This window comes from Cyprinodon tularosa, unplaced genomic scaffold, assembly GCF_016077235.1.
Source record: "Cyprinodon tularosa strain WSP-4 unplaced genomic scaffold, ASM1607723v1 ctg324, whole genome shotgun sequence".
Lineage (NCBI taxonomy): Eukaryota > Metazoa > Chordata > Actinopteri > Cyprinodontiformes > Cyprinodontidae > Cyprinodon > Cyprinodon tularosa.
Window position 1 is genome coordinate 621332 of NW_024039035.1, and position 24344 is coordinate 645675.

At 36.1% G+C, this 24344-nt stretch overlaps 1 protein-coding gene across 1 annotated transcript; it reads right to left on the bottom strand.

The window, feature by feature from the left end:
• Nucleotides 1–4094: 4094 nt before the first annotated feature.
• LOC119788736 (sorting nexin-4-like) lies at nucleotides 4095–16255 on the bottom strand. Its single transcript, XM_038293351.1, is given in 15 exon segments — nucleotides 4095–4161; nucleotides 4242–4356; nucleotides 5622–5767; nucleotides 5964–6063; nucleotides 7190–7279; nucleotides 7433–7498; nucleotides 7678–7739; nucleotides 9240–9312; nucleotides 10158–10213; nucleotides 10352–10399; nucleotides 11961–12110; nucleotides 12226–12367; nucleotides 15428–15552; nucleotides 16111–16227; nucleotides 16229–16255. Coding segments are annotated over 15 exon segments (1365 nt in total). The 3' UTR covers nucleotides 4095–4113.
• Nucleotides 16256–24344: the final 8089 nt, after the last annotated feature.

Below are 24344 nucleotides of genomic sequence, written 5' to 3' on the forward strand. Positions count from 1 at the left end.
GTTATGCCACTGCTAACATCGGCTGATGCTCAGTCACTCAAAGTTCTGCAGATTAAGTCAATACTGTATTTAGGCTTGAAATATAGGTCTGAGAGTTTCCATTTCTAGTTACTCCTGTTCCCATTACAAATATTTTTCCACAGTCAGTGAACATATGGGGAACTGTCTCATCTTATATTCCAGTCAGTGTAACTTACATCTTACAACATCTTAAAGCCATTTCTGGCTCCTTTTGATTAACTTTAAGATTTTACAGGTGCTGGTCATAAAATTAGAATATCATGAAAAAGTAGATTGATTTCAGTAATTCCATTTAAAAAGTGAAACTTGTATATTATATTCATACATTACATACAAACTCATATATTTCAGATGTTTATTTTGTTTAATTTTGATGATTACAAATGACAACAAATGAAAATCTCAAATTCATCATATCAGAAAATTAGAATATTACTGAAGACCAATAAAAACAAAGGATTTATAGAAATGTTGGCCAACTGAAAAGTATGAACATGAAAAGTATGAGCATGTACAGCACTCAGTATTTAGTTGGGCCTCCTTTGGCCTGTATTACTGCAGCAATGCGGCGTGGCATGGAGTCGATCAGTCTGTGGCACTGCTCAGGTGTTATGATAGCCCAGGTTGCTCTAATAGTGGCTTTTAGCTCTTCTGAATTGTTGGGTCTGGTGTTTGCATCTTCTTCTTCACAATACCCCATAGATTTTCTATGGGGTTAAGGTCAGGAGAGTTTGCTGGCCAATTAAGAACAGGGATACCATGGTCCTTCAACCAGGTACTGGTAGCTTTGGCACTGTGTGCAGGTGCCAAGTCCTGTTGGAAAATGAAATCTGCATCTCCAAAAAGTTGGTCAGCTGCAGGAAGCATGAAGTGCTCTAAAACTTCCTGGTATGTGGCTGCGTTGACCCTGGACCTCAGAAAACACAATGGACCAACACCAGCAGATGACATGGCACCCCAAACCATCACTGACTGTGGAAACTTTACACTGGACTTCAAGCAACGTGGATGAAGTGCCTCTCTTCTTTTCCTCCAGACTCTGGGACCTTGATTTCCAAAGGAAATGCAAAATTTACTTTCATCAGAGAACATGACTTTGGACCACTCACCAGCAGTCCAGTCCTGTTTCTCTTTAGCCCAGGCAAGACGCTTCTGACGCTGTCTGTGGTTCAAGAGTGGCTTGACACAAGGAATGCGACAGCAGAAACCCATGTCTTTCATACGTCTGTGTGTGGTGGTTCTTGAAGCACTCACTCCAGCTGCAGTCCACTCTTTGTGAATCTCCCCCACATTTTTGAATGGGTTTTGTTTCACAATCCTCTCCAGGGTGCGGTTATCTCTCTTGCTTGTACACTTTTTTCGACCACATCTTTTCCTTCCCTTCGCCTCTCTATTAATGTGCTTGGACACTGAGCTCTGTGAACAGCCAGCCTCTTTAGCGATGACCTTTTGTGTCTTGCCCTCCTTGTGCAAGGTGTCGATGGTCGTCTTTTGGACAACTGTCAAGTCAGCAGTCTTCCCCATGATTGTGTAGCCTATAGAACTAGACTGAAAGACCATTTAAAGGCTTTTGCAGGTGGTTTGAGTTAATTAGCTGATTAGAGTGTGGCACCAGGGGCCATCAATTTTGAACCTTTTCACAATATTCTAATTTTCTGATATGATGAATTTGAGATTTTCATTTGTTGTCATTTGTAAACATCAAAATTAAACAAAATAAACATCTGAAATATATGAGTTTGTATGTAATGTATGAATATAATATACAAGTTTCACTTTTTAAATGGAATTACTGAAATCAATCTACTTTTTCATGATATTCTAATTTTATGACCAGCACCTGTATATCGATTTGGACTTTTTTGTTTTGACTAGGAACAGTTAACATAAAGCTTTAATTGCTTTTACTACTTTCAGGGAATCCTTTCATCCTCAAAGACTGCCCACAAAATGGGGACAATAATTCTGCATGTTTTGAGGCCTTGGCAAAATAAAAAGTGATTTTGTTAAGCTAACAATCTAAAATCACATTGGCCTTCATTTTAATCTGGTTTGAATCAAGAAGTCCTCTTCCCATTTCTTGCAGCCTAATAAGCCTCTATACTTCTTAAAATAAATGAGTGAAAACTTTATAAGGAATGCAACTCTTCTGGTGTATTAAAACATAATCCCTCTGTTTACATATGACCATTTCCTAAACAAGCAGAACCCCAAAACACAGTTTTCACTTGTTTCCTGGTCTGCCAAATTGAAAGGTCTGTATTGTGCGGCAGAGGGTGACACCGTTTAGTCATTTTCTAAATTTCCTAACCAGTGTCACATTTTCTTTCCAGGGCAGAGAAAATTTTAATTGCAAATCTATAGCTTGAATATTGAGGTTTTGCATATTTTTTTAACGGTTTTATGCATAGAACCCCCCCAAAACAGATCAGCATTAGAAATGAAAAGAAAGGATACCAAGAAAATTTGTATTGAGCAAGAGGTCCGTTTTTAGAATGTAGGCAATATTCTGTCAAGTTAGATGATCATTTGGTCAGAAACATTCCTATCATTTTTAAAACACCTCACACTGAAAGTAACTCGGGTGAAAAAAAGCCCAATGAACAAATATAAAACTAGTTGAGGCTGATAAACTAAAACAAATATAAAACAATACACCACAGACATCTAGGAAGTAAATGGAGACACACCCATCTAATTTCCCTATTACCAGCAGGTGTGGAGGCAAGAGGCCAACATCAGGGAAAACCCGTTTTCGTTTTGTCCAGTAAAGCACGTTTTAAAGACAAAAGGTAAAAAAAACAAAAACAAATGCAAACATAACTCTTCTTTTATATTTAATATTTACCCACAACTTTTGACTTGTTGAATACTGGGAAAAAAGAAACAAGGTGGATCAAAATGATGTTTTTAATTAGAGTTTTAGTACAACAATAAAAAAAAAAAAAACTTATAAATGCCTTAGCTTTAGAACATTTCAGTTAACAGTACATCCTTAACAAAAAAAAAAACAAAAAAAAAAAGATTTGGTGCGGTTCTCAGCACAACATTCAGATGTCAGATCCATTTGGCGCAATATTTAGCTCCACTCAACTGCAGCAATGAAACAATTACTTGTATTTGCTTCATTAATGAAATGTTAAACAGTAAAGATGTAGTTAGAGTTGCCTTGTTTTGGTCACATCATTAGAAGAAGAAGAAAAAAAACATGGGTAGGCACATTAACAGTTGGTAAAAGAGGTTGACATATTTCTTCAACACCACTTTTTTAAGGCAGTAAACCTTGAAGGTACAAAAAGGAGGAGCAATGAAATCACATACATGCTGCTTTTAACACAGGTTAAGTATAAAATATAGTAAACATGACTATTAGATTGTACCTTTGGCTGAACATACGGCTTTCTTTTAGAAACAATAGGATGCGAATCAGTCTTATGTTCTCCTCCTGTCAGCTGTACATTAAAGAACTTAATTACAACATTGGTCAGCTATGGATTAATAGTACCAGAGCAGTGTGACAAAAAAAAGGAAATACAGTAGTGTAGTGGTTTTCTGAGTATCATTTGAGTCTTTGAAAAAAATATACATATCTTTGGCCATTCATCAAACTATTGGATATAACAAAACTAGGGTCCAGAAACAGTTTTGAAGGTTTTACATAAATCACAAAAATCCCAATTAGCAAAAAAACAAACTTGTAGCTGTTTGGTAGTGATGCAAGTGTAAGTATACACCTCTTAATTAATGAGCTCACAGCCAGCTGTCCCCACACAATGTATCTCTAAATAAACTTTGAGGAACTCTTTACAAGTAGACCTGAAGAAGAAATCTGCTGGGAATTCATTTTATTTTGGAAGACAGTGTGAAGAACCATCAGGAGAGGAATGTTAAGACAAAGGCATTCAAAAAGGTGATTCGATTCAATAGACCTCAACTCCACTGCCTGGTTTTAATTAAATTAACGAACACAAACAAGTTGACGAAAATAATTATAAGTAACACTTAAAGCAAAAGAAAAAAGAGGCAGTGACTAATCCCAGTCTGTACTTTTTGAAATATAGGTTTTTCTTTTGGTTGCAGATGGTCATTGGCTCACATTTTATTGAAGCACTCTTTGGCGTTGGACCACACTTGTATTCCCTAAAATAGCAAAAAAATAGTAGAAAATGAGATTATACTTAGTTTCACATTTACTGTGAAACTAAGAAGTGAACTCCTACCTTCTTACACATGCTGATCTGCATAATGGCATAGCTGATCAATGCTTCACGCAAGTCTCTGTCCTTCTGCTCCTTAAACCGTTCAATGTCGCTCCATGCCTTCTCCACAAACTCTCTGATGACACATTCACAAACACAACCTATCATCAGTCTGTCTTGGGGAAAAGAACTAAAGGAAAGCAAAGACGATAAGCCAGAGGAAAAGGAAACTAACAATGGATGATTTTTGTATGACTCCATTTATTCATGTTCTACTTCCTGGTTTTTGTACAGCAGACTGCTTTTGTATACAAAACCCACTGACTAGACGGGCAGCTGTGCAACATCATCATCATAAATGTATGATGACTACGTGGGTAGAAAAGCAGCACTCAGCTGGGGTTTTTTTGTTGGGAGGTGAGCCTCTAAGCAGATACAGATGGCAGCTAGCCATGCCAACTGTCAATAATATAAACATATATACCCTGAATAATAACTACACAAATACTGAAAACATTTTAGCTGATTAATTTGATTCCAATAACCAGAATCTTCTATATATTGGGCAAAATTTAAATGGAAAATTGTAACTGAAACACACTCTATAAGCATTTAATGCAAATTTGTTATAGTGCACTTTTATCATGATTAAAGTAACTACCTTTAATATCTCAGAACCATCTAACCATAGGATGAAAAGGCCAGTTCTGGGATTTCAGGCTTCATTTCAATTCATTGATATGATTTAAACTGTTGGAGGTAAAAGTGAAATCTGAGCACTTAAAAAAAATAAAATAAAACTTAAGTTCTAGGTTGTCAAATAGGGCCTGGATTTTTTTGCGAAACCAACAAATGTATTCAACTTAAAGAAAAAGATGTTTAGAAACTGACATTTTATACAGAAAAATTAATATTTAGACAAAAAAAACAACAGTATTAAAATACAAATTCAGTTTCCTGACAGCAGTGAGGTCGGCTCCAGACACAATCATTCAATTAGAAAAACATGTTTATATTCATCACATCAATCAAACGCAACATCTCATTTTATCTTTACTTCAAGCCTCAACTATATTTTAATTAATGATACAGTACCGCCATCCTGCTGACTCACTTTTTACTAACCTCAGTTAATACATGTTTAGCTAGTTTCTACAAAAGTCAGTTTTCCCCCATTTGACAGAAAAAGATGATAACCTGAATCATTGAGGTAAAAGCCAAAAATGAATTGATCTATAAAGTAACTTTAGTGCTTCCTAATGATCATATTTCCCACCATGCTGAACCTGAAACAATAAACCCATTACATTATGCATTACATCATTAGAGAATTTCACAAGGAAGGATATTAAAGGACAGAAACTCAGACAGCTGTGGACGTTTGTTCAGTATAAGCCTTACTGGGTCTCTGCATTCTTCTCCTTGAGGGCGTTCTCCCCCTCCTGGATACTCTGATCCAGGGCTGCCACCTTGCTCTCTCTCTGCTCCTGTGTCTCTTGACCAAATAATTTACTGGTCATTCCCTTAAAAGAAAAGATTCGCACCGTCTGCAAACACAAACACACACAGAAAGGGAGAAGTGTATAATTGAAAACAGATTGTATAAAACCCTAATTGCAAAACATGTTTACAACTTAAAAATGTACACTTTAATGATCATATGCGTGCCCCTGACTAAGGTCTTAATAGTGTATTTTGATCAGGTACAAATGTACAGTTTTGAAAGGTTTAAGTTACTGTTACCCCAGTTTCCATCTCCTCTTTCTGTTGTTTCTTGTAGGAGAGGTCCTGTGCTGCCATCTCCAGCTCATATTGGATCAACTCATGTTTTCTACAGACTGACCTAAAACATACATAATTTAGGAAATGAAATGTTAAAACTGACCATTGTTTATTGTTTATTTTCATTCTTAGAAGAAAATAAAATGCAAACAGGGAATCTGTAAAAAAAAAAAAAAAAAAAAAAAAAAAAAAAGGAATACATTTATGATTAAGTCACCTGGTAGTTGAAAATTAGCTTTTCACAGATTTCAGTGTTTAAATGGAAAATTAGGCCTAATTTCTGTTTTTCTGATCTCTGGATAGATACCTGACCTACCTGGTTTGTTCAAATGTAATTATAGCATGTTCTTGAGCCATGCTTGGTTGATTTTAGGCTACTTGGAGTTAAAAGTGGCTTCACATAAATGCTATACATCTGTTATTTTGGTTCAGAAGCCACATACTCTAGATCTAGAGTGCTAGACTGTTAGTGTACTCTATCTTTTATATAGGAAGTAGCATTCTAAACTAAAAACCAAAGAGTAAAGTGAATGAAAACAATTTGCTCTTCCTATAAAATTCTTTACTGTATCCTTGTTTAAGTATTTTGTGGGAGAAAACAAAAGCCATTTATTTAAAAAAGTCATACTAACATGGCCTGCACTTTTATAGTGTTAATCAAGTCTGAGGACTCCAGAGAACTTCACATCATGGCCACAGTTGCTCTTGGGTAGAAGGAGGCTGCCTTATAATCAGCTCCATGGCGCCCTCTGGCTTCATCAGAATGAAATGAACTGGGGGGTAGGGTGTGGAAAGAGGCAGGGAAAAATCAAACCCGCAACCTACTAGTTACAGGTAAAACCCATGAGCCATCTTCCATGCTCCATAGCATGGATTTTTAAGGGAGAAACATTTTTACAAGGCATAACAGAGTCATGTAGGAGTCTGACTGAGGCAAAATGGAGCCCTCTCTCCAACATTTTATGTTGGCCACTTTTTGAACAATAATGATTAATATTACCGAACTTTATTGATCTTACATTTGAGAAATTTACCTCTCCATTTAACCCATCCCCTTGGGGAGCAGTGGACTGCTGTTGTGTGGCGCCCGGTACGAATCAGGGGTTAAGTGTTTTGCTCAGCGCACTGCTCTAACCCACTAGACCAACACTCCGCCTAGGAAGATTGTTTATTTCACACTTATCTACCTGACAGCATCAGTGTAGAAGAGATACTCCTTCAGTTGGTCTGCATAGTGCTCCTCCTCTTCAAGAATGTCATCTATTGATGCAGCATAGCTGGAAACAAACAGAAACATTATTTGTTTATAGATAAGCTAAACAAAACATTTTGTTTCAGTGCCTGTGAATACAGTGGTAATTATTAACTTAAATAAAACAGCAAAGAGTTGCCAGCAGGTTAATAGTTAGGCAGAACCATTCTCTACTTACGTATCCATGTGGTGACCAGCACTCTGCAGTCCATCTCCCATTTCCTTTTCTATAGCACTCCACTCACTGAGAAACAAACAGTTTGGGGTATTGCTTTACCTCAGCACCCTCCTCATTTGGGTCAAACAAACTAAATTGCTCCTTTTTGCTCTCCATTACACATGTATTTTCTATAGTCACTTCACATCTATCTTTTCTGTTAAATAACTTCACAAATGTTTCAAACATTCTGAACAATTTCTTACCTGAAAACTCTGCCATAGTTTGCATGGACTTTATAAACTCCATACAGTCTGTCTGCAACTCGCTGCAATTAAGAAAAAAAGCAAGCTGTTTTTTCTTTGTTCTTTCAAAAGTCTTTTAGAAAACATTCCAATTAAAGCCAGAAGCTTCATTATAAATGGAACCCAGTGCCTGAATATTTATGAGCATAGCTTGTGTGACCAAAGAAAAGGAGAGGAAGTGATAACAGAAGTATCAAATATAAAATGGAGATTATTTATTAAAGTCGAAAGACCTAAAGCCTAAGTAAAAAAAAAACACAAATATTAATTTTATATAAAGCTACGGGCGTTGCTTATGCCTATGGCTGCACAATAATTAAATGTAAATATATAACATAATGTAATTTGATTCAATAACTGTGAGGACATTTAAACATGTTTTCAGTATTTTGACATACGCAGCAGTTGGCTGTCACGGTGTTTGTCACTGACTGACGTTCCAGCTGATCCCAGCTGAACATCGGCTGAATGCGCGATGGTTTACACATCAGACAGCGACCCTGGGCTCTGTATCTGTAGGCTGTGCTGCTCAGCTGCTAAGCTCCAACGTGGTACGTTTTAGTAACAAAATGACCAAAGTTAAGTTTGGCTGATTTGTATTTAGCACAAGCTGTCCCTTCAAATGTCTCTGACGTGAGGATGAGAAAAAATTTGTTGCATGCAAAACAGAGTAGAAAGTATGCTGCTCGTAAAGAAACAGCTGGTTGAACAGCTTTAAGTTACAGTCAGGGGAAAAGAGTTCAGCACAGTCTTTAAATGAGAGGAGAGCATAAGCCGTCACCACCGACGGGAAACTGTCTTGTGACATTACGGGATGTTTGAATTAATTGATTTTGTTTAGACTGAGCTTATCATTCCAAATGTTTGTGTCATCAACACGCGCTGTGCTGAGGTAGAGTAAAGAAAGAAAAAAGGGATGAATCAGGGATGAAAATCAGTTTGGTTTCCAAAAAGAGAAGGGGAGAAATAATAACAGAATGATTTTAAAAAACCCACAACAGAAAAATAATTGTAAGTGCTGCCTGCAGCATCAATAAGGGTTTATCAAAAGGTCAATTTTTGTGAATTAATTAGGGACCTTTAGTCTGTATTTTCAGAGCTGGTTATAAGTCATTACTTGTTTTGCTAATGTATTATAGGGTATTAGTGAAAAATAGTCTTTCAGCCTTAGGTCTGAACGTCTGCTTGAACAAATGAGTCAATTATTAAAAAGTAAAGTACTTAATAACAAAGAAACTGAAAGAGGCAAATAATCATGGACTGAGGAATATGAGGAGATTAGTGAGATTAATGATTATTTCATTTGTTGAGCTTGTTGCCTCCACCTCCCAAAAAAGTAGTTAGATTTAGAAAAAAAACAAAAACAAAAAAAACAATCATTTCTGACACGTTATATTCATTTTGGGGGTCTCAGACTTGGCATGATAACATTCAGAAGTTTGTAGACATCTTTTGTTGGTTTTCTTGGCAATTTTTCTGAGGCTTTTACATTGTTTATATTAATACTTGAACTCCGAACTTACCGCTCTGATCCTGAGTAACTGAGAGATGACAGTGCTTAAATTATCACTGTAGTTTTTCAGAGATGTGAATCGCCTAAACAAACAAAAAAACAAAATTATTCTTTCAGTTAAAGCTGAACTTTAGTTCAAATATACAACATTTTTCTAAATGTCAGGCAAAAGTGTTATGACCCATTTTTAATCCTTCTCCGTCCTAAAATATGTTTTTATTGCAGGCATGTATATTTAATTGACTCCACCAAATTACAGATAAAAAAAAAAAGTAAATCTCATCTAAGTCATTAAAATTTGAGTGTAACCAATTCAAGACCAGTGGCAGCTGACCAATAGAGGGCGCTAGGGTGCTGCCCCACCAGCCCAGTGACTGATTAAGACATAAAAAAATCCAATTAAATTATAAAATTAAAATATTTCGAAATATATTGATATATTTTTTAGATGTGCAAGATACATATTTAATCCTTAATGACGAGTAAAGCGTAATTTCATTTTTCATCAGAAGGGTGACGTATTTCCGCCCTACGGTGCAAAAATCTTTGCCCATTGACTCTCGTTAAAAGTTTTATATGCACAGTCGCTCCTCTGAAATACAAACGTATAGGAGAGCTCTGGGCGCCCTAATGCTATGCTCTTGGCTAACAGGAACTGTCGTCACAGTTGTGTGGGTGATGTAACGAGTACATTTCTCCACTTTGAGATCAATAAAGTCAATCAATCAAGCGTATGTCTATTTTGAATGTACAGCCCCGCCCCCGGAAAAAACTCCACCAGCCGCCACTGTTCAAGACTGAAATGTTGTAACCTACCATCTTTCGAAATGGTTGAAATTCTTTACATACGTGTATGATGTGTTGCTTTATGAGCTTTTTTATTCCATTTCATGTTTTGTATAAAAGTAAAAAAAAATTTTCCACCTACTTGTCAGGATTCTTCACTCTGAAACTGGCGCTTAAAGACTTTAATCTGGAGTCCACCTTTTGAAACAGAACATGCATAAAAGTAAATCAAAAAGTACAGAAAAATCTTGAATAATATAAGATTCAATGTCATATGACAATACCATGATAACAAACATTAACATAATACATTCAACAACAGAAACCTGATCCAACCTTATCTTGGAACCCGGTCTCGAGAACCGCTTCCCTCCATCCTTTTTCCTGGGGACATTCAAATAACAAAAGACAGACAAGGTCACAATAATACTATGTAAATATAAAATCAAAAGGCGATTGACAAAACAAATTCATATAAACAACAAAAAAAGACTAGAGGCCTGTTTCACAAAACCAAAGTAGGTAATAAAATGGGATTTTCTAGATATTCTGGCTTAATTAAACCTCCAACTTTGTTTTACAAAAGCAGCAACACATCAGTTACCATAGCCATTTATTTTGTGCACCTAGCCATATTGTTTTTTATTGAAGTACTTTCATTTTTCTAACATTATTATTGCAGCCTATACCATTTGAAATATATTTTCCCTTTGGATGTTACTGTTCAAAAGTGTACCCAATTTAGCAGAAAGCCCTTAACAGATTATTAAAAGTGTTGAAGGGATTAGAAAAAAAAAAGGCTTTTAGAGAAACAAAGGTCAGACCATAAACGTAGCTCTAAACATAAGTGTCCTCCAGATTAATTACACTCAACTATCTGCATGAGCAGTACTGGTTTTCTCCATCTTTTCTTTTCCCAGCTTTGTTTTTGTCATTACACTGTAACCAAGTTCAGAGGAACGAAATGAACTCTCTGCATTAAACCCATCCCCTTGGGGAGCAGTGGGCTGCCATTGTGCGGCACTAACTTCTTAAATTTTCAGTTAAAAGAAGTGGTTAGGAGATGTGTATTTTAGCCTTTTTTGGCATTTAGTCTGCTATTGTTTACCAAATCAATAAATATGTGATTACTATGATTTCTTGAAGAAAACTGCAGACCTGCATTAAAGGTATAGGGGAGGATTTTCCCTAATTTTTTAAAAGACCCACCCTCTCCACTTCGAAAAAAAAATGCACATGCACAACTTTGTACATGCTCCCCAGAGGGAACGCCTATCGAACGCTTGCAAGAGCATGCATGACCATGCATGAGCTAAATCTCCTGGTGCTCACTCGGTTTCAAAGTTACTGTTTGCATTGCTTAATCAAGCTTACTTTCCAAGAGATTTGCAATTTTTCCACAATGTCAAACTCACCACCGGTAAGTGAAAATATATTTACGACAAGCAAACATGTTTAAAGAAATACGTCTATAGCCCCTCATAATACAGATATTGTGAATGCAAATATGTGTCTCTGCAGCTACAAGTACCTTTACCATGCTACAAGCCAATAAACTATTGTCAAGCAGGTAGCACGTGACCATATCACCAGAATGAATGATAATTAAGAGGACCACTTATTTTGATGATCTACACAGAAAAAGAACATCCTGCACTCTACCTTTCAGCTGGAATATTTACATCTGGCTTGACGTAAACGAGTGAATCCTGGCTTGGCTCTATGTGAATTGGATGAACCCAGGATGCGCTCATTATGCTAGTTCCAGCCTGGCTTCAGCTCTTGTCCTGGATTTCCTAATTTTGCTTTAGTGAAATAGGCCTCAGAGCTCACCTGAGTGTGTTCACACCACACAGTCACGAAAGGTCCAAATCAACAGAGATTTTGGTTGTAAAATGCAATTGGGTTCAAAAGGGACAAATATGTTGTACATTTGGTTACAAACCTCTGTGAGAAAGAGGAAGAAAATATTATCGTTTGACAAGACAGGATGAGATGCAACACGCAGCAGGAAGTTTTCTAGACCAACTCTTCGCCGCTCTACAAAATCTGGGTCGAGGTTATCCGCTGAAAGCTTGTGCCACACAAACTCTGCCTGCAAGCGATAAAGTCAAAAATAGAAACAGCATAAACAAAGGCCTATGAAGTGATCCTTTTCACTTTTTCCATATTATATCAGATTTAACAAATTACTATTGACTAAATCTCACCCTTTTTTCTGGTAATGGAGGGATGATGATGTAGGGATATGTGACCAAGAGGAATGTTCTGAGGAGCTCAAACTCACTGTAGCGTCTCCATAAAGTGTCGGGTGCAGCTGGCGTACCTCCTTCTGAGACTGATTCGGCTGGCCTTCAAGCAGAGATACAGAATTAAACAGCTTTTTAGAATGATAAAGAAGATTGAGAAGGGCTTCTTGCAGACACCTAAAGCAAAAAGAGAAGGAATGGAAAAAATAAAACACTTATCAGAGCATTTGCAACATGTTAGCAAAAATACCAACAACCAAGAACTAGAATAAAGAATCGTCAGACACTTCTATTTAAGTACCGTATACGATTTTCAGGTTCCAGTTCTGAAGGGAAGCGTTTTTGGGGGCATCCAAATCAATCCGGAATAGATGAACAGAATAGATGAAGTGTCAACTGAACAGAAGCTCTCCTGAATTGTATTCATGGTAGTATTTTTAAGCTGCATATTCGATTGGTTATCATTGTCAAAGGTATTCCTGTTACTAAAGAAAGTGTAATATAAATGTTCATCAGTTTACATTTATAATTATCTTAGACCCAAAACATTAAAATATTCTGAAATTCCTGACATACAATTACCTAAAAGTCTGTATTACTTCGGTCAAAAATATTCTAATTCTAACAATGCTGTGGACTGGTGGGATAAAAGTGGAGCTTCTTGGAATCTGGGTCTTGTTTTATCTGGAAAATCTGCTGTAACTGATGTAAACTGACTGAATCCTTTTTTATCAAATGGTCTTAAAGTAGAATTACTGCCCATCAGTTTGGGACCTTCATCTTATGCACACTTGGGTTATAAAGACAATGATCCAAATCACACCAGCAAGCCCCGCCCAATTTTTGACTTTTAACCTTAATGTATTAGGGCTGAACAATTAATCAAACCAATCATGATTAATCGATTATTGAAATAATCGTCAACTAATACAGTAATCGATTAATCGTTAACTGGAGTACAGAGACTGTAAAATGTGCTTTTAGCTGACAGAGAGCATTTAGAGCAGTGATTATATCAAAATTGTAAATAAATATGTAAACTAGGGATGGGACGATTTATTAAAACCGTCCGAACCGTTCGGTTCGACTGTCTTTGTTCGGTTCGCGTGTGTTTCGTTCGGTTCATGCGCTGCTCCTTTTTCTCATAGGCGAAGCGTTTACACTCCCGAGCAGAAGGTGGCGGTACTGCGCCCAAAGCCAACCACCAGTAGTAAACAAGAAGAAGAAGAAGCGAAGCAGCTTAGCCGGGTGTAGCAGAAAAAAATCAGTTGTTGTGGACAATTGTGTGGGTATGGCGAGTGGGAAAGAACAGGAGTTGGAAGACGCGCCAGCAGCACTTTATAGGTATGGGACCGCTTTGCATTTAGAGTGACCTACGATGACGGTGGAAAGAAAGTTGTGGATAAAAGTGCAACACGTTTTGTTTATGCTAACAGCAACATGTCATGCTAACCCCGAAATCCCTCATACTCCGTCAGCAACCACCGCTGCGCTCCAGACAGGCTGCTCAAAGTAAAGCCTGCAGCCTTCACTGTGGCTCCCGTCCGCTCCCCTCTGAGTCCCTTGGAGATGGTAGAGAGCATGCGCGAGATGATTAAATTCAAAGCAGCAAAACATACGGAAATGATCCAAGGTTTCCGCGGATCATTTAAAATAATTACAATCCATTATTTTTTGGGGGATTTTTTTCATTAATTTCATAAATTTTTATGGGATTTCGATGTAACAATCAACATATACCGAATCGAAAACCGTGACCACGAAACCGTGAATCGAACCGAACCGTGGATTTTGTGAACCGTTCCACCCTTAATGTAAACATTTTGCATTTAAGATAAAATAACATTTTTGTCTGTCAATATGCTCTATCCAAAACTCCTCTTGGTTTAATTTCTTAAAAAATCTTTAAGGAACCTTTGCCTATCCGATTGTTGGAAAAAATATAATCAGATTAATTGATTTGCAGAATAATCGTTAGTTGCAGCCCTAAATATATTAGATCTTGATTTGAAAAATACACTTATTTTGGTAAACATATCTGACTGAATTGCAATCAAATTGTTCATATGAAACATTTTAGTATTATAAAAATAGTAAAACCACAATAAATCTGCAAAATGGGTTTAAAGTTTTGTTCTGCAAGTTCACTCTATTAAGTTACTCTAAATAATTAAGGTTAATTATTAATCTACATAAATGTAACTTAAAAAACAAGCTTACAGGGTTCCTACAACATAAGGCAAGTTAAAAGTTAAGACTTTTTAAGACTTCTTTTTGTCCCTTGAAAAAAAAAAAACTTTAAGACCAACTTCACAATAAACACAAGAAAACCTGGTTGCGACAAATTTAACCTGATACTTATTTTAACATAAACCATTACTTTCTGGCCCAGTGTTTACAATTTTGAAAAACTTTCCATATAGGAAGAAAGCTAAAAATACACTAATAACAGATACATTATCTGGAGGTTTGGCGCTTCTGGTGCTTTTTTTGAGGTCGGAGATGGCTGTAGAGGCCTTGCAGAAACAAGGGTGGAACAGAACTGAGAAATAGCTGCTGCTTCTCTGTAAATTCATTTTCCTGCTTTGTTTTTCACTCTTCACATGTCTGACTCCACAGCTCTGATTCCCATCGTGCTGAGGTTGAATGACTTCTTGCTCAAAATACGCCATTCCTCATATACATCCCCTGGTGCTGCTTTTTGCCATTGCAGAAAACTCATTGAATTTACACTTCCCCATGTTATTGGCGCATCACCCCAAGGTCTGTTTGCAACATTGTTGTTATTGGTTCTGCTGTCAGGATGGAACTAATGATTCTTCCAGTGAAGCTGTTCGGTAAATGTCAAAAAATTATGAATTATTTTAAATTTTTATATGAATTAAAAAAAGAAAATCCTATTTATGACTTTGTGAAAATTTTAAGACATATGAAAGACTGATTTAGGACTTTTTAATACTAAATAAAGGCCTTAACTTTATATAGAAGAATTCGATGCCTTTTAAGACTTTTTAAGGATCTACATGGAACCCTGTGCTTAGTATGGATTCAGCATACATGTTAAAGCACATATAATAGTAGAATAAACGCCAACTATCAGCATAAAATGTTTCTAAAGCTAAACTTATGAATATCAGCAAATAAGAGCAGCTTCATAGCTTACCGTGTTTCTATGAGGTAGACAGTGTAGGTTTCTTGCATATTAACAGTGTTCTTCCCTGTCCTCTTATCTGCCTCTGCAACGCTTATTTCCATTTTTTTCAGCAGAGCTGTGCTTCTTTCCACCATCTAAAGCCAGAAAGGTGCGATGCATGAGCAAAAGCAGCAGATTCGATACATTTTAGAAGAACAGAAGCTTTGACATCTGTGCTTTTTCCTAAGAGTAACTCACATTACACATATAAACAACAACCGACCGAGCATGGGAAACAAAGACGTATTTTTTCAGGACGGGATATGCAAACTGTGCACAGATAACATGGAGCAAGCTGGATGAATAGGGCTCATTCAGATAAACTAAACTTTCCGTTTAGCCTGGCTAACTGGCAAGCTAACGGCTAGAGCAAAGTTGAAGAAGTTTTTAAACGTCGTCAGCAGGCACGTTTACCAACTCCTATACCAACTTTAACCGTCATATACAAAGGTTGTCACTAACACAGAAGTTAAAAAAAAAAAAAAAAAAAAATCTATAAAAAAAAAACCCAACTGCTTTTTTTTTGTTGGTTGGTAGGCGTCACCATAACTCGGCTAATTTAGGCCATACTGTCAGTGTTTTCTCTCGGGATAATATGAGGCAAACCGTTTAAACATCAACCGTGTTGGTTTGAAAGAATTAGAAAGTACAACCGTGTTTATTATGTTGTTCTCCGACTCCGATGAAGTAATGTCGGTGTTGCAAATCACAGCTACTTCTTCGCTACTTCCCGAGTCTGCCATGGTCATCTGATTCCTGATATCACTGCTTTCTGTCAGCTGAGTTGGCAGTGCGCATGCGCACTAAAGAAATAGTCCTGGAAACTTAAAATCCTAAAAATAATAAATGGGGGAAAAAATGATTTATAGTGTAGGCAAAATAAATTATTTAGAATTTGAGTAAAAGAAAATAAATACGGTTCATATATTGTGTATTAATTCATTAGAGCAGAGGTCTTCAACAGGGGGTCTGCGACCCCTAGGGGTCCGTTGAGGTACTGCATGGGGGTCGAGAAAGTTTTTTGGCTGATAAGACTTTTTTTTTTTATATTGCCCCCTGCAATTTTTTCCACTAATTGAAATGTCTTTAAATACACATTAACACAAATTTAACACACTGTAGTAAACAGATAAATAGAGGCAGAACATGTCTTTTACTCATCAATGCAGATCTGTGTTTCTGAGTAAAAATAAGTCAATTATCTGACAGAAGAGTCGAAATGAGAAGATATATATATATATATAAAAAAAATTTTCATTGTTGTTCCAATACGTTTATTGTAAGAACAGAAACATAGACTCTAGATTTTTTTTAGTTCTTCAAAAAGTCATTGAAAGATTATTTAGATTTGACGCATCAAATATCTAATCTTAAAAAGTTTTTCTCTGTTTTTGGAAATATGAATTTACATTGTTTAAAATTCTAAAAACACGACTTATATTTTGAGATAGTCTTCAACATAAATGACAAATATATTCATATATGTATTCCTCCCTGCATGTTTTCCACTAATTGAAATGTCTTTAAATACACATTAACATGATTCATCACAATGTAGTAAACAGATAAATGGAGGCAGAAGATGTCTTTCAGTCATCGATGCACACATTCAGCAACACACAAGAGCTCTTTTAAGCTGGGCAAGGTTTTATTCACAACACCTGCCCCATCAACGAGAAATCAGAATCAGAAATACTTTAATAATCCCAGGGTGAAATTACCCCAGGTTTAATAGAGTGACTATAGGACCAGTTTGATAGAACACAGTTTCATACAATACACTGCTGATCAAAATCTTAAGACCAGTCAAAAAATTGCAAGAATTTGCATTTTGCAAACATTTTTTTTTGTGGAAAAAAAAAATCATGTTTGAGTGTAAATGCAGTTTTCAATTAAATCCCCGCTCAAAAGTTTTTGTCTCTTACTCTGATTTCTTCTTTTAACATTGTGAAGCTCTACTTAGAACCTTCTTAAGATCCAATAGTGCAAAATGCAAGTTCTTGCAATTTTTTGACTGGTCTTAAGATTTTGATCAGGAGTGGGGTTATAATTAGGGGTCCCCTCTCCATCTCACCATCAGTTTGGGGGTCCTTGGCCTGGGACACGTTGAAGACCCCTGATTAGAGCAATGTAACACATTTTTGATAAAAAATAAACAAACAGAAAAGTAGGCCTAGGCTAAGTATGTCAATTGTTATAAAATTGCATAAAAATAAGCTAGTGCAACAAAAAAAAAAAACACCTATAAGTTTTAGCTTATAAGTTCTGGTACAGTAGTTAAGCACAAAAGAAAAAAAAAAGCTAATTTCAGCACATTAATGAATGAGTACCTATATTTCATGAATGATGCCAGCGATAATCATATAATTATTCCGATCTTAATAAAAGTGTATATGAAATTTTTAATGGTTCCATTGCTCTACATGTGCAGTGTTTTTATTCTGTGAGCTTTCCTTTTCCCACACTGACATCTACTGGTCTCAAGGAGGTGATCTTTTCTACCTTTGGCTCAAAGTTTTCGTCCACACTGGAAAGCAAACATAATGTGAAAATGTGTAACTTAAACATAACAAACAGAATCAATGCAAGAAAAAAAGCTAAAATTAACCAACAGAATTTTTTTTCACATTATGTTGCATAAAAAACCCACACTGATCTATTTTACAAGATACAACATGATGAAATAGTTCTTATTTGTCAAGTTGAAGCGATTTGATACACTATCTCAATATCTTTTCTTTTCTTTTTGTAATAAACAATGGCATATATTTATCGACCCCATCATTATTTTGTGGATCGACTTTGAGGACCTTTCCGCTCTAGAGATACATGAATAGATACATCAACATCTTGTCATCTTATGACAAAATGATTGTTATAATTTTTCAATGATTTTTTTTCGAGGAGAGTTTCAATGCTGTTACTGCTTATCACATTTAGAAAAGTAGTTTTGATCTCTCAAGGAATCCAGAGCAGAGCGCTGCCACACATTTAAATGTGTTTTTTCTTTTATTTCTATACTTGATAAAGAATAATGACAAATCTCTTCTTGATATACCCGAACCTACCCATTGCAGTAAAGAGTCTCATTCAGACCATCTGTTGGTTCTTGGTCATATGTATCCAATGACAAAGTGCTGATAGATAATAGTTGACATGATGACATTCTGTATGAAATCTTGAGTAATCCATACAGTTGAGTCTCTAACCGACTTTTGTGATTTAAAAAAAAATGAAGTAGTAGATCTTTGGGTATTAAAATGAATAGAAATCACAAGCTATGTTATTTTATTACAGTGAAAGCAATTTTGACCAAAACCAACAATCTCAGAAAAAAAAAATATATATATATATTAATTTAGCATTTCTGGTAGTCTACAAATTTGTTAAACAGCTATTAAGTTTTTTTACTTTTACCAGAGAGACTAGAAATTGTTGGTGGCACTAAGAAATTGTGCCATTTTAGGCTATTGTCTTTTCTAATGGCCCATTAGGTCTTACCCAATTTTACATCTTGGTATGTTTTTTCTGTTTTGCCATAAGATAATTAAGATTTTCATCGTATCAAAGGTGAGAAAATTTGGTATTTCAATATTAGATATACTTGTTCAGTACTTTCTGACACAAATATAATATATATTTGTAAATTTTACCTCTCTTAAATGCCAATATTTGATTCATTATGTGAGGCAAATTGAAATATTTAGGCCCCTGCATTCCCTGTGGAGCTTAAGATACACTTTTTAAACATTGATAAAACTCTGAGCAGCAGACATCGATTAAGCCGGGGCTGGGAGTTTTCTCCTCAAAATTGTCTGGAGGAATTCAAAAGTTACCTGGAAAAGTTGAAGCAGCTCCACTTTTATCTTTACATGTTTGAGTGAAGAACGACCCTGACAACTAATCACAAACTCTGCAATGATTTTTATCAACAAAGTCTTCCAACATGTGTCAGAAGTTCCAATCAGCATTGTTAAGTACAGTATGCAATCAGAGATGTATTCACCATAGATATATTGCATTCAGAAATACATCTAGAAAATTGACACCTTATAGATCCTTTATTGTAAAATGCTAATCCCCCAACACATAAATGCCACTTTCATGCATATAAAATCAAAGTAAAACTGAAAACAGGAGAACACTTACAACCAAATGACACTCTGATGATGACCTTTTGTATGTTACAGTTGGACGTTATGTGTAAGTTTTAAATGAAATAGAGGCGTTAATATAGCCTTACATCTGCAGCTCCTCTGGAGTTAACATAGGAAACTTCTTGTCAGGCATGTCAGCTTTAATTGAAAGTAAGGACTCGATAGGTTTATGCTTTACCATTTTAATTGATGGATGGGAAAATGGTCAAAGCTTGAGACATATTGCAATAAGCCTGGCTAGAAACTTCAGAAAAACTTTACCTCTAACTTATTTCCGCTATCAAACGTCTGAGGTATTTCCAAATTATCTCTATTAATTTTGTAATTAAATTAAACACAGGAGAACTTACAAATTTCCAAACGCAAAGTTGTTGTACTGGATTTTACTTAGGGTTTCGATGGTTATGTTTGCTGAATGGTGCCAGCTTGAGATTTTGAACCTAACAGAAAATTTATATTAATATTTATGTTTGCTCTATCACATCCTATCCATGATAAAATGCTTAACTTTGTGTTTGTAACATTATATCATGTAAGAAAGAATTTGAGAGGCTTTTAATGAATTTGTGCGTTAGGCTTTGTAGAGTTAGCATTTGATTTTTAGAATCTTGGTAAAAATAATGTATTATTTGCTCTTGCTCAGCAGAATAAGGGGACTACGGTAGTACAAAGAACAAACTGGATCAGATCATATTGACTTAACTGTAATATTTTATTGTCCTGGGCAAAAGAAAATATAAAAAGTTGTAACTTGAGCACTTTTTGCAAAATTTTTTTGTAGTCCAATGTCTTGTTTAGTGGAATGTGGGATAATTCTGGCTTACAAACAGAACCAGGATACTAAACTTGAGTTCCTGTGGTCACAATGTTGTGCAGTGTTTAATGTTTAAAGAGAAGGGTGGGGCAGCATTTAGTGTGGAAACATTTTCTATAATTTCACTGAAAAAAGCTTAGTGTTGGCATGAGATGGATGAAAAAGGGAAAAGGTGAAGTAAAACAGCACACAAAGGGGAGAAAGTACCACGTTGAATTACTTTAAAAGGATCCGTAGTGCATACTCACCAGGTATGGGGGGATTGAGGGGGGTAATGATGGGATGTGGTTTTGGGCTGCAGTGTGTCCGGAAACCCAGAGCTTGTGCTGTGACCAGCCGTTGTCTCAGCAGCAGCATAGCTCCCATTCTTTCCTACCACTGACCTCAAACCGGTCACCACAACTTCCTGTTCGGACACATGGGCATTCACACATATTGACACAGACACATCAAGTCCAATTTGACTTACTATAATTGGCTACTTGACAAATTTATAAAAACTGTCTGACCAACAGTGACTATAATAACAACTTATACTCTGTGTGTAGAAGTCTATGTGTGTACTTGTGCATGCACATATAAACGTATTTGTCCCATTTTACTAGTTGAGTGAGGACTTTGATGCAAAGTGAGGACCTTTTTTTCGGTCCTCATCTTCTTTGAGTGTTAGGTTTAGGACTGAACTCCCTATTAGGGTTAGGTTAAGTCAAGGATTAGAGTCAGTGTTAGGCTATAGAAAGTCTTTGAATTGAATGTAAGTCATCACAAGGTCCTCAGTACAAAAATTATTTAAAGAATTTCGGTGTTTGTGTGTGTGTATACTATGTGTGTCAGAGAGATATACATAGAGCAAGAGTTCACATGAATTTTATTTAAAGTTTAAAATGTTAATTAGCTGTAAGAGTATTTTTTTAGTTGTATTTTGTCTTCAAAAATATATTTTGCTACTTGACTGTCAAACATGCATAAAAAAACAAAAAACATTTATTTTATTAGCATGATTAGCCATCAGTTGATTTGACCAGTTCAACAGCAGAGGGAAGCAAAAGCCACATGAAGCGACCTGGGTAAAAAATATGAAGGTACAGTAAAATGAGTCAAAAGGACTTAGTCTCAGTCAGTGACTGATTCATTCCTTATGTCTTCCAAGGTTTAAGGGGCTGATGTAAACAAAAAGAAAAGAAAAAAAAAATGTCATTAAGACAATTTTTCCTTATAGTGTCTTTGGTTTGTCCTTTTAATTACAGTAGTTGCTCAGAGAAATAGTACTAACTGATTCCTGCCATACTGTTTGATGCACATTAGACAGCAGAAAGTAGGCTCTAGATTTTTCTCTAATTAAAAATGGAGACAAACTCAGCTGTTACCTCGCCAAGGAAGTTATGTTTTTAGGATAGTTTTTGTGTTTGATTGTGGATCTGTGCGTGTACAGGATAACTTGAAAAGCTATGGAAGGATTTTAATGACACTTCATCAGAGTTTTCAATCATGTCAAGGTACAATCTGTCAATCAAATGTTGGTGATGATACATATCATAATTTGGATACAGGATAAAAAAAAAAAGATTCTCTATCGTAGAATATAATATTATCCTTTTCAGGCAAAAAAATACATAAATTCAGTTAAACATGTGTGCATAAAGTACAGCGGTATAGCTGATAGTGCTGGTGTGATTAATTTATATTTATCATCAGGTTAAAAAAAAAACAAAAAAACACATCCAACACAAAATGTTAAATTAAAACAATATTGCTATCTTGAAGCATCAGCATCAATATAACATTTTGTTTAGGATATCACAATCCTTTAAGAGATAGAAAAGGTTGGATTAAAACATAAATATCACAAAGGTAACAGCCTCTAGCCTTCATTTTTATAAGCTTCATCCTTTTGATTGATTTTACTGTACATAGAAATGATATATAGTTGTGCTTGAAATGTTTACATACCCTTCCATTAAAGACAGAAAAAAATCAGCTGCAAGGGAAATAAATTGAAATTGACAAAATAATAAATTAAGTGACATTAAAACTTGTTATTTGAATTGTTATTGTGAAATTATCAGTTTCTTTAATGGGAGGGTATGTAAACTTAACCACAATTGTAACATTTCCAATGATGCCTTTGCTGTGTGTAACTTATAAAGTGCGACATTTCAATATCTGACCTACATAACTTTTTTACAAAGACACTTTTCTTTTTTTTGGCCGTTGAAAAAAATCTAATGTTATAAAAAATCTGTAAGTTCTGAGTAACCTCATTATATCAGTTATACTTCAGCCTTGTAGTAGCACCACAATTTCAGGATTTGTTCATTAAAAATCAGCTGTTTCAAACTGAGCCATTAGTGACTAAATAATCTTAAGATTTCAAAAGGCTTGGACTTGTTTAAATGCTCAAAAAGCTTGTGTTCAGTCAACACTACCATTGTGAAACATTTTTTGAAATTCTATATTTTTTCCAATTTGAATTTGCCATGCATCATAACCTTGTTGACAAACCCAGAGGTGCAATTTTCATTAAATCCTTCCTTGCCACAGCTAAACTTATATACACATGTGTGTGCACATTTACTGTAAATAGGCAGACACACAGAGGCACGGTTTTTCATGCACACATGCAGAGTGTGAGCAATGCAGTATAATAAGTAGCATGGCAGAAGTGTGGTTTACTTTGCCCCATGTCCAATCATTGAGAAGCCACATGAAGGCCTCATGGTATTAAAGGACAAGCCTTGGTTGGCTGGGAGGGAATCTGTCATGCAACGAAAAAACAGTTTTTTCACCCTTTTTTCCTCTTTCATGTCTTCTCAGTTCTTCATTCTTCTCCTCCAAGTTCTGTCGCCTTTCAAGTTTCTGTGCCTTCCCCCTGGCCTATTTTTTTTTTGCTTCTGCTCATTGTTTCATTCATTTTGTGGCACATTAGCCTCAACCTTTTTTCCTCTTTCATGTCTTCTCAGTTCTTCATTCTTCTCCTCCAAGTTCTGTCGCCTTTCAAGTTTCTGTGCCTTCCCCCTGGCCTATTTTTTTTTGCTTCTGCTCATTGTTTCATTCATTTTGTGGCACATTAGCCTCAGTTGTAATATTCCCAAGCTTAAAATGCTTAGACCGCTGGAATGTTCCGTCAAAAAGGTGGGCGGACCTGGGAAGGAGGTGGGGGCGGGACAAACCAACATGACCAATTAAGGAGGAGATTGAGGTAAGATGGACAACTTCTAAATGGTGTAATAACAACCTACTAAAATGTAATTACAATGCAATAGCAATAGACACTTCTAATGACAGGATGTGTATGCCAACGTGATTTCCTAAGTATGGCCTTGGCATAATGGGTGACTGTTAACATGGCGTGGAGATTATAGAGAGGTGTCTGAATGCAAAAATCCAACCACACAGACTTGTAACAGCATTGAAGGGCATCATGGTTGCTCAAAACATCTGCCAGGTTAGCAAGCTGATAATGTTGGTCTAATTAAGATACTTTGTAGCAGACTTAATCTTCTAATTAAATATTTTATTTTAGCAAGGCTAATAACGTTTAGTGAAACATTTTCACAGCAAATGTCACTACAATCCATCCATCCATCCGTCCGTCCGTCCGTCCATCCGTCCGTCCATCCGTCCGTCCATCCATCCATCCATCCATCCATCCATCCATCCATCCATCCATCCATCCATCCATCCATCCATCCATCCATCCATCCATCCATCCATCCATCCATGCCTAACAAGAGCAGTGGATGGTGGCGTCCATTATTACAGAGCATCCCAGAATAGAGCTTCGTTTTATTACAACTCCCTCTGGTCGACGTGGCTACCCAAATTACAGGCCAGCCTTCTCACACATAAAAAAGGTTGCGCTGCCGAAAACCAGCCACCTCAATAAAGGATGGATTAGAAAATCCTTTGCTTTTTT